This window comes from Lactuca serriola, chromosome 3 (assembly GCF_051521515.1).
Source record: "Lactuca serriola cultivar US96UC23 chromosome 3, Lser_US96UC23_V15, whole genome shotgun sequence".
Classification (NCBI taxonomy): Eukaryota; Viridiplantae; Streptophyta; class Magnoliopsida; order Asterales; family Asteraceae; genus Lactuca; species Lactuca serriola.
The window spans coordinates 230,130,993-230,149,268 of NC_136410.1; the positions used below are offsets into that span (position 1 = coordinate 230,130,993).

The following is an 18,276-nucleotide window of genomic DNA, read 5'->3' on the forward strand; positions in this document are numbered from 1 at the left end:
GGGTGTAGTTTCGTGAGTTATCCTCTTTACTTTCTAACAACTATTATCCGAGTTTGGGAAGTGGCATATGATCTGTTTTGGCAAGTGGCATATTCTTCTATTCAACTATTAATTATTAAAGTATTATCTAATTTCATTCATTCAAATACTAAGGTATTATCTAATTTCATGAATTCAAATAAGAAATAATTTTTAATTCTCAAAGTGGATCATATTTTTAATTATTAAAGTATAAAAAACGAATCATATTTTTAAGTATTAAAGTATTAAAACTGCACTGGATCATGTTTGCTCACTGAATATGTAAACCCAAAAACTTAAAGCAATGTTTTTTAGATTATAATGACCAAAGTTTATTTATTTTAGATAATAATGACTATAGTTTACTTTATTTTTAGATTATAATTGCTAACATAGTTATGGTATTTGCATATTTAATTTTCTATTAACTTGTTGCAAATAGCGAACACTATTTCATCGTTATCGCTACGTAGCATATATGTAGTTTATCGCTCGTCTCCTATTCACTTTTGAAAAATATGTGTCCGTGTAATTCATGAATTTACACAATGTGATTAAACAAACCAAATTTATATATAAATGAAAATGTAAAAACAGCTCATTTTTGTGTTAGTGTTATAAACATTCCAAACATTTTGTGAATATGGGTGTACAAGGGATTCAAACACCGAACCTACATTAATTACGCATCACTCTTACCAATACTAGACCTCAAATGCATTAGTTACACCTTAGACTTCTGAATTACTAGATACGGCATCGAATGAATTTTAAACATTAAAGTTTTGTGTCTTACTACATTGTGCAAATACACAAGAAGTATATATATGTATACATGTTTACTATTGTTTCGTGAATCATTATTGATTATTCAGGGTTTTTTTAAGGGATATTGAGTTATAATTTGCATGCAAAATTTGTGGGAAGTGCAGCAAAAGCAAGATGCTAGAGAGGCGTTACAGAGACATCGTAAAAATTTTGTTGCTGCTAAGCCGCATACCAATCAGGTCAATAATCTTATTTGACACCCTTTCTTTCACTATTTAGAACATTTCCACAAACGCTTGGGATCTTCATCAAAACATACCCCCTATAAAAAAATTAATCACTCATCTATAATGTCATTAGTTTATCAATATGTTTGGACAGCTAAACCTTTGGATAAAAAATATTTTGGCTTAGCACTATCCAGGTGTGTTAGAAATGTGTCCCCCCTTAAGTCGTGGACAAAATGTGTATAATTAGGAGCATGATTAGATGAATGTGTCTTATCCGTTGTAAAAGAAAAGAAAAAAAGATCATTGTGTTTGGACTTGATGCTTTTTATTCTAAATCTAAATACAAAAATAAATAAAGTATGTCAAAACTTGTGTTTAAGATGTGCTTTAGTGCTTACTAATTTTTTCTTCATTCCAAATCCTAAAAATGGTTGAATATATTAACTTTAAAATGGGTATATGTCAATGTGGTAAAGCATCTCAAAACGTTAAGAAAAAGTGCTACATCTCGTTTATTTTATTTATGATTTTGTTCAGTGCATGTTTTAATTTAAATACGCGTACAAGGTTGCAACGGCTGCTATAAAACCGAATGAAAGTTTGCAATTTAGAAAAAATTTATTTTCACTATTTTGTATTAATCAACACCACATAATAAAAGTCTAAACAAATAACATATACTAGTATTTTTCTAAATATCTGAAAATAGAGTTTGGTGTTGAGATATATACAAAGTGGGTATCGAGCGAGTAACAGTTCCAAAATGTCAAGAACAAGAACCGATCCCATCTGCTTCGGTTCAAGAATTGCTGATTTTGCATTAGGTCTGGCTCCAAATGTGGGTAACGGATTTCAACGTTCAGCCCTAATAACATGGCGTCCACTAATTTTCTATCTAATTCACTTATATTTTAGTTTCACTCAATGGGGAAAGTTAATTTGGGTAAATTGTATATTGTATATCCACTACAAAAAAAGTGTCAATTAGTGACGAAAATGAAATGTTCACTAACAATGGAAAGAGTGGTCACAAATTCATTTAGTGACTAAAAGTATGGTCGTCACTTTTCGTCACTATAGGTCCATCACAAAATTGATTTAGTGACCAAAATATATAAGTGGTCACTAAATAGTGACTAGAATATACTGGTTACTAAGTTTTGTCTTATTAGGACATTATACTTTTAAAAATCTACCAAATTATTGAATTATTTATGGCAATGAGTTTCTTTGTATCTGAATGACATTCCTATAACTAGTAGATTTTTCAAAGTACAATGATGTAATAGAAAAAAAACAAAACAAAAATAGAATGCTATAACAAACGAATCAAAGGAAGTACATTGCTATTTCTTGCATTTAACCCTAAAAAGGAAGGACGAAAAATGAGTATTAGAGGCAACTAACCTCAACAAATACAATTTTAGGGAGATGTAGTGTCTGAACTGTAGTATAAAGAGTTGACTTGGTTATAAACATTAAAAAAAATGAAAGTTTGTTGCTATCGAGTATCATATACACCCACATACCTTTCAGCCATTGAACAAAGTAGCTCATTGACAACTTTAGCCTCAATAAGATCTCCTTTAATCAGAAAACAACTTAAGCATACAGTAATAATCTGTGCAAATTTCAAATTATATATGTATTTTATTGAAAAAAAATATAACAGTTATCACAATTCATAAAATAAATCATGAACATACCTGAGCTAATTCGATACTATTGCAATGAAAATGACATATTTTCCCCAAAGCGGAAACTGCATCATCATATGCAATCACATTCTCAGGATGAAGAACATTATAGTGTCTTATTACAACATTTAGCCTCGAGAGAGCCTCTTAAAATAATAAAAAAAATGTACAAAAGTTGAAGTAATAATATTAAAAATAATCAAGTAAATATAAAACACAAACGATGATATGTATTATGTACCTCCAAATAGTGGTTTTATGGTTTTATAACAGAACCACCATACTCTACACACACTCCAAGTACATCCAACACACAACAATCAATACAAATAACAAAAACAGATACAGATATAGATACAGATACAAGCTTAACTAATATTTTTATGGAGTTACCTTCCAATCTTTGAAATCAAATCTGAAGAGGAAATGAGTGTAGATATGAAGATACTTGTTCAAAATACATGTCTGGTTAACAATTATTTGTTGCTTGTAGTGTTATCATTCTTAGGGGTGACATAAATTAGATAGAGCAATGTGATAAGATACCAAGAAAATGAGCTAATTGTATATGTTGTATATGTTTAAACACATCAACGAAGTAATATGGTGGCATAAAATACCAAGTTGATGCAGGCATTCGACTTCATCAAAAACGAACCTGAATTTCTCCGAATCTGCCTTCGTTATATCATCTCTCTTGTCTGCAACAAAAAAAATATACGAAAGCAAATGAAAACCCCCACGATTGACTTGAATCTCATAAGGTTCTATAAAACAATATGCAAAAACGATGGTGTAGATAGCAATAAAAAACCGTAACAAAATGAACGGGGATTACCGCTTATTAGATTCTTCACAGCAAGATAACGAGACCGAAGAACCCTGCGCTCCAATCCATTTCCCTCGTTTTGATCATCTCCTTCGTTATGATCACTCTCTCCCCGGTCTCCGCGACTAGCACCGTTAACCTTACTGCCGCTACCACTCGGTTCGCCTTTCACATTTCGAACCATGATTGAAGAAAGGAAGCCGATACCAGATTAGCAAATCTTCTTGAAAGACTCGCAAAAAAGGAACAAATTAATCGAAGTAAATAAACCCTAGAATTTATAACATGGTTGTGGAATCAACTGATAAGTGATTAGGTTTTAGGGAAAACCCGAAGAATTTTGAGGAATCTAGTATTTAGGGGGAAGACGGTTCGAAATATAAATTAGAGCCCTAAAAATTTCAAAATTTTGACAAAACGAAATTTGGGCCGCCATTGTCTTGATGTACGTTAAGTCCCCAAGAAGAACTTATATTATACAATTAAAATAGTTTATATATCATGCTGACCTGCCGGTATTTGTTTTGTTTTTTTTTTTTTTTTTTTTTTTTTTTTTTTTTTTTTTTTTTTAATAAAGGGAACTTCCCTAATGAGGGTTTCGGGCCAGCTTTCGCGCACTGACTAATTCTCCGCTGTAAACATAAAGTTTTGCCTCATGCCCTGGAGTCACTGCAGGCGAACCTCCATGGCCACAAGGGCTGAGTGGTGCTAGGATTTGAACATGGGTCAATAGGTTATCCACCATATCTTCCACGCGCCTTACCAAGTCACCACAACCCAAGTGGTTACCTGCCGGTAGACCACACTTTTTAAATTTTATCATATTAATTTGTTCCTTTATATATTTCCATTTCTTAGTCGTCGACGATGATTTTATGAAGTTTGGCCAATCGGCCCCAATGATTTTGTTATATTTTATGAGTATTATGTTATACTTATCATTTTTTTCCCAATTCATACATATGTAGTATGTATATATTGATGAGAATAATTGATTATTTTAGTATATACTTAAAATCAGGATTTGTACAAATGTACGTCAGCTTCTTCGGTTATCATTTTTAACCTTAGCAATTTAGTTAAATACATTTTTAAACTAAGTAATTTTATTAAGTATTTAAGTTGGAAGCTATCGTAATAAAAAAGAATTCTATACGTGACACAAATTAAAAATTATAGTTCTTTGTATAACAAAAAAAATATATTATATATTTTTTTCTTATATTTGTTTAGAAAAAATTTGGTAAAAAACCATAAATTCATATTGTTTTCCTGAATAAAAAAGTAATTAAATCAATTAGTTTTTTTTGCTGTGCCAGTGACCACTATTTTCTGGTCACTAAACTCTTTCCATACAATGACCACTATTATGTCGTCACAATGTGTGGGTTTGAAAATCGAATAGCGCTTAATGACCACTATTTTTGGTCACTAAGTATCCAATATAGTGAGAACTATATTTGGTCTTTAAATGTCAAATCAATGACCACTAATTTTAGTCACTAATACTTGTTATAAATTAAACAACAATAATGATTTTTAGTGACCACTTAGTGACAACAATCTCAGATTTGGTCACTAAACATATACCACTACCAAAATTCAGTGACCACTTAATATTTGGTGACTAAATAATATTGTTAGTGACCAAATTTCCAATTGTCACTAAAAACTTGGTCACTAAAAAGGAATTTTCTTGTAGTGATCATACGGGTAAAGATACAAAGGAATATAAATAGAATTCGTATTTACAATTAGCCTCCTCTAACTATTCAAGTAATCTAATATAGACTCAACTACTTTGTCTAATATTCCCCGTCAAGCTAATGTCGGGTATCGACTTGTAGCTTGGATCTAAGATTCGTAAATTGTTGAGTAGGTAGCGGTTTGGTGAAGACATCCGCTGTCTGATCTTCAGTAGAGATATGTTGAATGGATAGTTTCTTGTCCGCAACCTTTTCTCGAACAAAGTGAAAGTCAACCTCAACATGTTTTGTTCGTGCGTGGAAGACTGGATTTGCAGATAAATAAGTGGCTCCAAGATTATCACACCACAAAACCGGAGTTGTAGTAGTGGGAGCACGAAGTTCATGCACGAGATATTCTAACCAGGTAACTTCAACGACGGTATCGACTAAGGCTTTGTATTCAGATTCTGTGGAGGAATGAGAGACTGTCTTCTGCTTTTTGGCTGACCACGAGACAAGATTAGAACCAAGATCTATAGCAAATCCCCCCGTGGATCGGTGGTCATCTAGACAACCAGCCAGTCTGCATCAGAGTACGCATGCAGAGAAGGAGAGTGTGCATCAGTATAAGCATGCAATGTGGAGTCTAGGTTGCACCGGAAGCGAAGGCCGTGATTAACAGTGCCTTGTAAGTAACAAAGGATGCGCTTGACCGCCGACCAATGGTTCTCTGTTGGAGAATGCATGAATTGGCAAACTTTGTTGACAACATAACTAATGTCTGGCCTGGATAAAGTTGCATATTGTAGAGCCCCAACGACTTGACGATATCGTACAGGGTTCTCAAACGGCGGACTGTCCCCAATAGCTAAATTGGCGGTTGTGGTAATGGGGGTGTCAACAGGTTTAGCATGAGATAGTCCAGCTTTTTGAAGAATGTCCAAGATGTACTTTCTTTGGGATAGAATAAGATCAGGTCCTTGTTTAGTCACCTCTATCCCAAGAAAATAAGAAAGAGGACCCATATCCTGAACTGCAAAGGTTGTACTCAATCGGTTGACAATGTTGTCAATGGCAGTAAGATTGTTACCCGTAAGGATGATGTCATCCACATAAACAAGCATGTACAAAAGGGTGCCGCCAGAGGAGTATATGAACAAGGAAGGATCGGTTTTGGATCCCCGAAAACCAAGAGAGACCAGTGCTCATGAGAGACGATGAAACCAGGATCGTGGTGCTTGTTTGAGCCCGTAGATGGATTTGTGAAGACGACATACATGATTCAGACGTTTCGGATCTGTAAAGCCAGGTGGTTGTTGAAGATAAACAATCTCTGTCAGATCACCGTGAAGAAATGCATTTTGAACATCCAATTGATGAAGAGGCCAACATTGTGAGACTGCAAGAGAAAGAACAGCTCTAACGGTTGTAAATTTGATGACCGGGCTAAACGTCCCATGGTAATCAATACCAGGTTGTTGATGAAAACCTTTGGCAACGAGTCTAGCTTTGTAACGTTTGACAGCACCTGATTGACCTCTCTTAATTTTGTAGACCCACTTACAGTCAACAATATTAGCATGCTTAACAGGAAGGATTAAGGACCAAGTGCCATTGCGCATAAGCGTGTCATATTCTTCAGCCATGGCTTTCCGCCATTGGGGAGACTGATTAGCAACAGAGAATGACGAAGGCTCAATTTCGCTGGGTGCTGAAGTGTGATATGTTGCTGGGTCATAAGGAACCCTTGGTTTTGGATTGGGACGCAGATTCGCGGGACGAGCCCGGCTTGACGTGGCTGTCGTGGTCGGTTCAGCAGCGACCGGTTCAGCAGTAGGCGGTGTAGTGGTGACGGGTTCAGCAGTGGGAGCTGTTGGTTCGTCGACGGGTTCGTTGACAAAATCGGGTGTTGTAGATGGTATGGGGGTTTGCCGACGTTGGTGAACGTAAGTACGAAGCGGTATGTTTGCTGATGGCGTATCGATGGGAGCTTGATCAGTAGGGTAGCTAGATACGTAAGGATCTGGTGGTGATGGGTTAGGAATTTGGTGACCAGATGCGTCATACCAAAAAGGGGAAGTGTTGTTCGTTGAAACGAACATGTCGGACAATGTAAGTTCGTCCGGTAGTGATATCTAGACACCGATAGCCATGATGTGATGGACTATAGCCGAGGAAAACACAGGCTATGGACCGAAAATCCATCTTATGCTTGTTATAGGGTCTAATGTGAGGAAAAGATTATGAACCAAAGACCCGTAAGAATGAATAGTCAGGTTTCCGTGTGAACAGGTATTCAAAGGGAGATTTGTTAGCAAGGTTCCGTGAGGGCATCCGATTAATGAGATAAACAGTGGTGTCATAAGCAAAGTGCCAATACTTACGCGAAACCCCAGATTGTGAAAGAAGGGTGAGGCTGGTTTCGACCACATGCCGGTGGAGGCGTTCAACAACGCCGTTCTGTTCACTTGTGTGGGGGCATGAAAGTCGGTGAATAATCCCAATAGAGGTGAGAAATTGTGATAGATTTCGAAATTCCCCACCCCAGTCGGTTTGGACAGATTTAATTTTGGTACTAAATTGACGTTCGATCATGATGGTAAACTGTTTAAAAACCCCTAACACATCCGTATTCTGTTTCAATGGAAAGAACCACATATATTTATAGTAATCATCAACGCACAATAAAAAATAGTGATGACCATCAATGGAAGGGATAGGGGCGGGGCCCATACATCACACACAATTAAATCCAAAAACTGATTACTCTTAAAATTTGAGGAAGACAAATGTAATTTGGACGATTTGCCAATATGACAAGAATTACAAAAAGAAACAGAATTTTTATTGCAAACTGGAAGACTAAATCTAAAGAGCATAGTATTTAAAAGTTGGGAGTGCGGATATCCAAGTCTTTGGTGCCCAATGTCTGGAGAAACACGAACAGCTGTAAAAGCGACTTTCGGAAGACTACAAAATTGTCGGAGATGCATGGAATAGAGTTCGTTGTTACTTGGACCCGTGAGGAGGGTGGTGCGTGTGAGCTTGTCCTTAACAACAAAAAAAAAGAGGAGTGAAATTCAAAGAAAACATGATTATCTTGACAAAAACGTTGAACAGAAAGAATATTCTTTTTTCTGGAACATGAAGAATATTTGGGAGAGAGAAGATTTTAGAGGGTGAGTGAAAACTAGTGGAACCGACATGAAGGATAGGTAAGCCCTTACCATTGCCCACGTGGAGGAAATCATCACCGTAGTAAGGTTCATGGTGATCGAAGGTCGATGTGTCTTGTGTGACATGGCTGTTTGACCCGGTATCAGGAACCCAAGTATGCATTTGTTGAGATCTGAAGTCTGTGAAATTGGCAGATGGTTGCTAAGGTGGTCGTTTCATGGTAGCGGGATCACGGTTAGGGCATTGGGAGGGTACATGACCAATGCCACACCTATTGCAGGTTTCGTAAATAGTGTTATGATTGGTTGCCTAGTTGAACTGTTGGTTTCTGTTTCCCCTTGTTTGCTGATTGTACGAGCCTCGCCCACGACCGCGGCCATGTCCGCGAGAATTCTGGGAACAAGATGAGTAGAATGCCTGAGCAGGTTGGTTAACCGGTTGTAGTTGTAAGCCAAGTTGAGATGCCAGTTGTTGTAGAGCTTGAATTGTATCAGCTTGAGGAGCAGATGTAGTAGAGGGTAGTCGATTGGTGGTAGCAGTAAAAGCTTGAACAGGAGAGATGGCAGGTGCAAATTTCCGAATCATATAGCCATGATCAAATAAGAGGCCCTGTAGCTCGACAAAGGCGATGGGATGTTCTCGGGCGAGAATGTTAGACTTAAGGCCATTGTATTCATCGCGGAGACCGGAAACAACACACATAACGAGGTCCTTTTCTTTGACCTGTTCTCCAATGTTTGCGAGGGCTTCGGTTTATTCTTTGGCTCTGGAAAGAAAGGTAGAGATAGATTCTTCGGGTTGCATCTCTATCTTGAGTAGTTGTGACTTGAGGGTGTATTCCTTATAGATCGATTAAGGAGCATATGCACGTACGAGGGAGAGCCATATATCTCTGGAGGTATCGCCTTGAACATGTGGGAAGGAGGCTTCGGAGATTGTAGAGATGATCAACATGCGAACGTGTGCATCATTCAAGATCCAGATAGCATAATCTGGATTCTGTTGAGTTTTGGGTTGTGCTTCGGTGGATACACCTGGTAGTGTTTGAGATGGACATGGAAGAGAGCCATCAACGTATTGGAAAAGATTGTTTGTGATAAGAAACGGTTGGATCATTGTTTTTCAGAAACCGTAATTTGTTCGAGATATGGTGAAAGCAAATTTGTGTGAGTTGTGCGAGTGTTTTTCTGCTGTTGTGAAGGATTGAATTGTCATGGTGAGCTAACGAAAAAGACAGGAGAAAAAAGAAGATGTTGTTGCAGAGGGTAGGGCCGGCTAGCTCTGATACCAAGTTAATTTGGGTAAATTGTATATCGTATATCGTACGGGTAAAGATACAAAGGAATATAAATAGAATTCATATTTACAGTTAGCCTCCTCTAACTATTCAAGTAATCTAATATAGACTAAACTACTTTGTCTAATAGGGAAACAAAGAATTTTCGGTACATTTATTAAGTCCTCGTAATCGATTTCAACCATTTAACACGTATCTAGTCCTATTCCTACCAGACATCCAATATGGCTAAATTTGTCACATTCTTGTGTACCCCAACTATCTAATGTTCTCTCTCATCCACAAATACTTAATGTGTACTCCCTATTATTTAATATTTCCTTTAGTCAACCTGTGTTAGTGTATGTTATTTTTCTTTGCAATCCATGAATTTACAAAATATGATTAAACAAACCAAATTTGTACATAAATGAAAATGTTGAATCACTTCATTTTCGTGTTAGTGTTTTGGATATTGGAAATATTTTGAGAATTTGGGTGTCCTAAGGATTGTAACACCTAAACTACATTAATCACGCATCACTCTTATCAATCACTAGATCTTAAATGCATTAGTTATGCCTTAAAATCTCAATTCAATTTACTTCTAAACAACAAAGTTTTGTGTCCCACTACATCGTGCAGGTACTTAAGTACTTCAGTTTTGTTTACTTTTGTTTCATGAATCATTATTTATTATTAAGGGTTTTTATTTTTGAGGGATGTGGAGTTATAATTTGCATGAGAATGTGTGGGTGCAGCAAAAGCTGGATGTTGAAAAGGCGTTAAAGAGACATGGGAAAAATTTTGTTGTTGTAGAGGAACCGTATCAACGGCCACGTTACTTTCCTAACCTCCCCAAAGTTGCTGCTATGCCTCGTACCAATCAGGTCAATAATCTTATTTTACGCACTTTCTTTAACTATTTGGGACATTTCCACAAAGACTTGGGATCCTCATCGAAGCAACCCCCCGATGAACAATTAATCACTTAAATCTATGATGTATCTTTAGTTTATCAATCTATTTGGACAAAAAGGCCTTTGTGTTATAGCAATATCCAGTTGCCATGTGAAGATGTCTCTCCTCAAGTGGTTGAGGGTGCAACTCATGTGGTGGACAAAAAGGTGTATAATTATGAGCATGATTAGATGAATGCGTGTCTTAGCTGTTTACAAAAAAAATCAAAGTGTTTGGACTTGATGCTTTCCATGTTAAAACTAAATACAAAAATAAACAAAGTATATATATGTGAAAATACAAAATCATATTATACATAAATAACTACCTATATTATAATAGTTTTTACCATAGATTGTCATATTAATTAATGTATATCTAATTTAGTAGCCTATGCACATATATTAAAAAAAAAAAGAAAAATATCATATTCATATCCTTATCATTATCATGTGTTTTGAGTAAAATTAAGCATACCACAAAGAAAATTATTTTATGTAGATAAAGGACCTTTATATTGCTATATATAACCAACTTTCAATTTTCACCAAGTCAGGTTGTGAGTAAAAGGTCCAAGACCAAGTACAAAAATGTTTGGACCGGATGGACAAGCTCGATGTGGGTTTCGTTTACTGACATCATAAAAATACCAGTTTGACTAAATGCAAGAAGTAGGTTTCATTCTTTTACTTAGTAAGGAGTTGTACTTTTAAAAAATCTAATAAATTTGAACATTATACTTACAGTTTTTTCTCATCAAGACGATTTTTAACATATATATCGATTAATACCAAAAGAGTTGCTTTATATGCTATTGACATTGATATATTGGTTGGATTCTTTAATATTGAAGGTCCTAATATGAAGAAATAAACGAAGGTTTATTTAATTAAAAAATCAATAAAAAAACATTGCTATTTCTTTCTGTTAACTGTACTCTAAAAACAGCGTCTCAACCTAAAAACTGTTTTGGGTATAGTAGATGGCTTCTTCCATGTAGAAACTGTTTTGTAACATGCATGAAAACTTTAACTTAACCGGTATATATATATATATATATATATATATATATATATATATATATATATATATATATATATATATATATATATATATATATATATATATATAAGTTTTGTCAGACTTGTTGAATATTAATTATTTGAGATTATGTTCCAATGAAACAGCCGAAAGACCTCAAAATACCCTTCCATGTGATAAAAGATTGTACACAAGACTTCAACGAAAAAAATTTCATCGCGAAGGGTGGTTACGGAAGGGTCTATAAGGGAATCCTCACCTGGGCAGATCATGTAAACCAACTAGTTGCTGTAAAACGGCTAGATGTCTCCGGATTTCAAGGCAGCAAGGAGTTCCGCACAGAGGTTACAATGCTTTCAGAGTATCAACACAAAAACATTATAAAACTTATAGGATTTTGTGATGATAACAAGGAGATGATCCTTGTTTACGAATATGCAAGCCATGGAAGCCTTGACAAATATTTAAGTGACACTAAAATGTCGGGTGGGCTATCTTGGTCACAACTCCATAAAATATGTATTGGTGTTGCTTATGCGTTGGACTATCTTCATAACCACGTGGCTGAGAAACACAGAATAATACATCGCGATGTGAAAAGCGCGAATGTGTTATTGGATGAGAATTGGAATGCAAAACTTTCCGATTTTGGTTTGGCTAGAATAGGTTTAGCAAATCAACTTAACACCTTTGTGATCACTAACCCTGCTGGCACATATGGTTATACTGACCCACAATACATAAGAACAGGGTTTTTAACAAAAGAGTCGGATATTTATTCGTTTGGTGTGGTTTTGTTTGAAGTTTTGTGTGGAAGGTTGGCGTGTGTCTCCAGTTACCATGATGAGCGGCGATTCCTACATCATTTGGCTCGAACCTGCTACAAAAATGGAGAGTTGGATAAGATTATTGATCAAAGAATAAAGAAAGATATCAATTCAGGAACATTAAGCATGTTTTCAGCTATTGCATATCAATGCTTACAAGAAACTCGGGAGGAACGACCTACAATTGCTGAGGTTGCATTCCAACTTAAGGAAGCGTATAAAATCAAAGTATGTTTGAATATTGTTTTTATCAATTAGTTCAACATGGACATCTTTTTAGGGGAAAAATAAGGATGTCTACATAAAAGTATATGGGTTGCTGACACAACATTTTTTTTTGTTGATCAGCATTAGTTTACACAAGTTTTCAAGATAAGGAGATGAAACCATCCTCGGTCGATTCACAAAAATGAATCTTTGGTGAGTCTTTATAATCAAGGGAGACATGGATGAATTAAATATAAAGTAAAACTTCGGTTTTATGGTTGTCTATGGACTGTATCGTTGAATAATCATCTTATCATTACAATTAAAATTGTAAAAAAAAAAAAAATTAATGCAACTACCTGTATCTGGATATGAATAAATGACTATAAGTCACATATCTTATGTGCAAAATTGTAATGTACCCAACCATATTGTCGGTCAGGCTAAATATGGGTCAAAAGTTGGTAGCAATCTACTATTTGAAATATTTATTTTAGTTTTTTAAAATTATTAAACATTTTATGGTGATGAGGAGTGAAGACTTTAAAGTAGTTTAACACATGAACAAGTTTTACTTTGAGATTGTTATTCACTTATGTTTCATTAATTGGCTAGATTCTTCAAATTTTAATGTCGTAATATAAGAAAATAGAAGTAAGATGCTATAATAATCAAATCAATTAAAGTGCATTGCTATTTCTTGTAATAGAAGGATAAATAAGAGCACGTGTGTTCATTAATCATTAGTATTGGTAAGAAAAGAATGTTAAAATCTAAAAGAAAAGAAGATATAACATGAAATGAAGATATATTTTAGATTTAATTTTTTTTCCATATGTATCTTGTGAATCTTGTGTGAATCGTGTAACTATTTTAATCATTCTGTAGCCACAAGAATATTGTATTAGACATTTAGACGATTAGTATCACAACAAAAAAGAGAGAAAACATAGATAAGTGTGGCATCACTTCCACCAACCTAAGGCAAAGACGACAACCAATAGTTTATGCATTTCGTACTCATTCATTCTTCACTATTTGTTAAGATGTTTTCAAATTACGCAATGCTTAATGACAAGCAGCTAGAAATGAAAAGATAAAATAGATAATGATAATAAAAGTACTTATTGATGAAGTTCTTCTTATTCTTTTTTCCGTGAACCCTTCATAACAAAAAAATAAATAATACATAAAAAAACAAATAAACAGAACAAAACCATTTTTATTTTATGAATCTATTCGCAAAGACAGAACCTCCTGGTGGCGTAAAGGAGATTATCCCTGCTCATCATCATTCATATTCATGTCACCCTTGATGAAGACAATTTATCTAATACCCTGTGAGCATACCACTATTTAAAAAAGAGCATTACCGATGGCAAAACCGTCGGTAATTGTTTTTACTGACGGAATTGCAACAGACCAAAATCCGTCGGTATATTCGTGTTGCCAACTGTTTGTAACGGATTTCCGACGGCTAAGATAAATTTTATCGATGGATTTTTCCGTTGTTATTAGTAACCGATCACCGACATTAATATTTTTTGCAACGAACTATCAACAGTATCCGCATAATCACTAACAGATTACTGACATATTTTATGTCGTGACAGCTTAGCGACGGATTTTGGCATTATAAAAAATTAAAATGGAAATTATAGGAGGAGCTAGAAGAGCTTAAGCAGAGTTTAAATGGCATATGGGTCTTTTTAGGAGATTTTAATGTCGTCAGAGCTCCCTGTGAAAGATTAAACTCAAGTTTCTGCCAATATACAACTAACGACTTCAATAGATTTATTTCAAATACTGGTCTCCATGAGTTCAATGCAGGTGGTAGAAAATATACCTTCCTACGAGATGTTGGTCTGAAGTTTAGTAAATTAGACAGATTTCTAGTTTGTCAGAACTTTGTCAACATTCAACCCCTTACTACAATGACTATTCTTCCACGAGAACATTCTGATCACTCACCGGTAATCTTGAAGCCTTCCAACATGGAGTTTGGTCGCCATCCTTTTAGACTCATGAACTCCTGGAGGCTACACAATGATTTCAATTCCGTTTTTGACTATGCTTGGAACAACTTTTGTGGTTTTGGTGCCTTAGATAGATACTTAATGGAAAAACTCAAACACTCACTAAAAGATTGGAGACCGGTAGTAGCACTGAATGAATCCGGGTCCTTAAAAACCCTTAGAAAAGTAGACAACCTGGAATTGAAGGATGAATGTTGGAGATTTTATATCACTAATATTATTTAAGTGTAATGGGGTTAATTTGTTGATCAATGTCACTTTGACAATTATCAAACAAATTAGTATGGTGCGGAGTGCACATTTGTTTGATTTTGACATTGTTGAAAGTATACTGCTATTTAGAGGCGAAGCCCTTGAACTGACGGGGGTCCGGGGGCAGCGCCCCTGGGAGCGGGGTCCAAGGGGCAGCAGCCCCTAGCTGGGGTCGGGCTGGACAGGAAGTTTATGACACCCGGTTTTGTGATCCATTTATAGACCCGGTTTTATGGTAGTTTATGACAGGTAATATGACCGTTTTTGGACATGAAGTTATTTATATATAACTACCATATGGCAGTTTTAAGACAAAAAGTTAGTTTTCTGTTATATATGATCAATTTCAGATTCTCTTTTTGGGTACAGATTCATAACATCTTCTTCATTCTATATTCTAGAAAAATAGTGAGTTTCATCCGATTAGAGATTTTGAGTGTACCCTCGAAATGCTTTAATCTGAAAGTGTTTCACAACTCTCACTGATCCAAGTTTATCTATACCCCGAATTTTTAACATTGAATCATGTACTCTCTCAGATTCTGAAATCTTTCAAAGGAGGGATGCTAAACTTGAAATTTGTGCACTCGAGAAAATAGCAAAACTTGATCTTCAACAAAAAGCCAAAGTCAAATGGATATGCGACGAGGATGAAAACAGCCGATTCTTTCATGGGATTCTAAAAAGCAAACACCGGAAAAACTGGATTCATGGTATACATATTAATGGAACTTGGTCTTAGGATCCAATCTCCATTAGAAAAGAGATCTTTGGCTTTTATTGCATGAAATTTCATGACCCGTGGCCTTCCAGACCTAAGCTAATCAGCTCTTTATTCAAACAACTTTCTCCCAACCAAAGTTCATTCCTTGAATAAAGCATCTCCATCAAGGAAATTAAAAGTGTTGTTTGGGGGTGTGGAGTTGAAAAATCCCCGAGACCAGATGATTATACATTTAAACTCATAAAAAACAAATGGGGGATCATGAAAGAAGATATTTTCCGATACATCAAGAACTTTGAGATGACTGGAACATTTTCACAGGGATGCAACTCATCATTTATCACTCTTGTCTCTAAAGTGAAGGATCCTATCTCCGTTACAGGCCCATTAGTCTTATTGGATGTCTATACAAAGTTGTTTCCAATTATTTGCAAATAGATTGAAAGGAGTTGTCGATTGCATTGTCGATGAAGTACAATCTGCTAACATTGAAGTTAGAAATATCCTGGACAGGCCACTTCACTACTAGAAAATAGGTAATACAATACACCCTCATCTAATATGGTTGTAATGAAAACCGTATTATAAAAGCTTAAATTAATCTAATACACACAAATGAAAAAATCTAATATTGTTAATTAGGTGTACTAGATAATATTTCTAATTAAAATTTTTGATTTTACAATTATTAACAAACTTTAGCCTTTGCATCGACCAGAATGTTTAACAAAACATTGGATGTTCATTTGACGCAACGCCAAAATTGAATTGACCGTTCATTTTTATTTTTCCCATTTTGCCCCTGTAGATCGCCTTCACTCTTTTCTGGTCAAGCGGCTTACTTATCAAAGCATCGATGAACGGCAACATCAACTGCGAAAATGATCACTCTCTCTCTTGATGGATCGATCGACATACTCTGTCACCTCTCTTCACTGGCGAGCACCTCTTCAAAACTCATTGTCAATCCAGCTAATTCAGTGTCTCTTCATCGCCGATTCAAAATCGATTTCAGATTCGTGTATCTTCACCGCCGATTCAAAATTTATTTCAGATTTAAATTCGTCGAGTCTTCAATATTGAACAACCAGGTATTCTTTCTAATCAATTGTTTAATTAATGTCACAATACATTAACAATTGATAAAACTAATTCAGTGTTCAAACTGTTCATTCATTGCATATTTGGTCATTTGATTTCCATCTATTGGAGTACATTGAGAACTGTATATGCATGAAACTTACGTTTCTTCACATGGTTCGTTCTTTGCAGCTCAAGTTCCTCACCCTCATCTCCAACCTTCATCAGAGAACCTTCCGTAACTATTTCCCATGGCGTCTGCTTCATCTCTGCACATTTCAATAACGATTCCGATCTCCTCAGCTTCAAATCCCCTCTCCTTTAGCAACATTTCTTCAATTGGATTTCCAAGAGAAAGAAATTGTTCATTCTTAACATTGTTCCTAATTTTTTGATTTTCTTAGCATCATTTTACATGACCAGTTGAAATTTTGGGTTTTAGCTACATGTTTTCACTATGGTTTGAATATAACCTGTCTTTTTATAAATTGAAATAATTAACTGAAACAAACAAACTGATGCCAAACCGAGATTGGTATGAATCTACGTATCTGGTAGATAATAATAATTGATTATATTGATTACGAACGAGAGTATTCTCATTCTAATGATTTTCAATGGATAATGAGATTTGTGTTACATCTGCCACTAACTTTGATATCCTTATCGAGTTTGATTAATGTTAGAATTGTTAATATGGAGATTGTTGTTGGTAAGGTGGTATAGATCCCTTGGAATTAACTTTGTTTATCTTAGTGCATAACTAAAATTTGACTGTTGATTTCAACATTCTAGAACTGAATGATGGCTATGGTTTCTTGAATAGTGCAGAAGCATCCAAAATAATCAGAGTTTTGTTTATAGAATCATGTGTTCATCAAAAGAGCCACTAGCAAAAACATGGCTCACATCAAAAGCATTTGAATCACTAAAGATTAGGTCATCAACCATCATAGTGGAAGCTCCTAAAATGTTGAAGACAACAGGTTCTTTGCCTTGTCTCAGAGTTAATTCTTGTTTAGTTAAAGCCGATGATGTTGGCAGGTAAATTTTTTACCGAACATCTATAATAAGAGAGCTTTTTGGTGGAATTTTTTGCATTATAAAACTTTAAATGAAAAAGATCCTTTTATCTCCACAATAGAAACATTATTTTAGTTTGTTGTTTGTGGGGCCTTTATATATGTTGTCTATTAGCTGAAAACCCATAGATCCACCAAATCATTGAAAGCTTGTTAATTAATAAGCTCTTTGAAAAAGATCATCCAATAACTTATTCAATTTTCTTGAGTTTATTTTTATTTTTATTTTATTTTATTTTTTTTTTAACATGAAAAAGCTCTTATTGTGATGTTCTTATTAACTAGTTATTTGGTTTCATTTCATACCTTTTTTAGTAAATATCATGTATGCTTAATAAATTTGGAACCAGTTAAAAGGGTGAAGGCTATCTTTAATTAATA

General features: G+C 35.1%; 1 protein-coding gene across 3 annotated transcripts in view; it reads left to right on the forward strand.

The window, feature by feature from the left end:
• Nucleotides 1–13,162, forward strand: part of LOC145093663 (putative receptor-like protein kinase At5g39000) — a 32,009-nt gene extending 18,847 nt beyond the window's left edge. For 2 of the 3 annotated variants that reach the window (XM_079031873.1, XM_079031872.1), the window contains exons 3-6: nt 954–1,028; nt 10,448–10,576; nt 11,834–12,742; nt 12,863–13,162. In XM_079031873.1, the coding sequence (XP_078887999.1) occupies nt 954–1,028; nt 10,448–10,576; nt 11,834–12,742; nt 12,863–12,868 (1,119 nt within the window). In that variant the 3' untranslated portion in view covers nt 12,869–13,162. The remainder of the gene's footprint in view (nt 1–953; nt 1,029–10,447; nt 10,577–11,833; nt 12,743–12,862) is intronic. The other variant, XM_079031874.1, reaches the window with a different exon arrangement.
• Nucleotides 13,163–18,276: the final 5,114 nt, after the last annotated feature.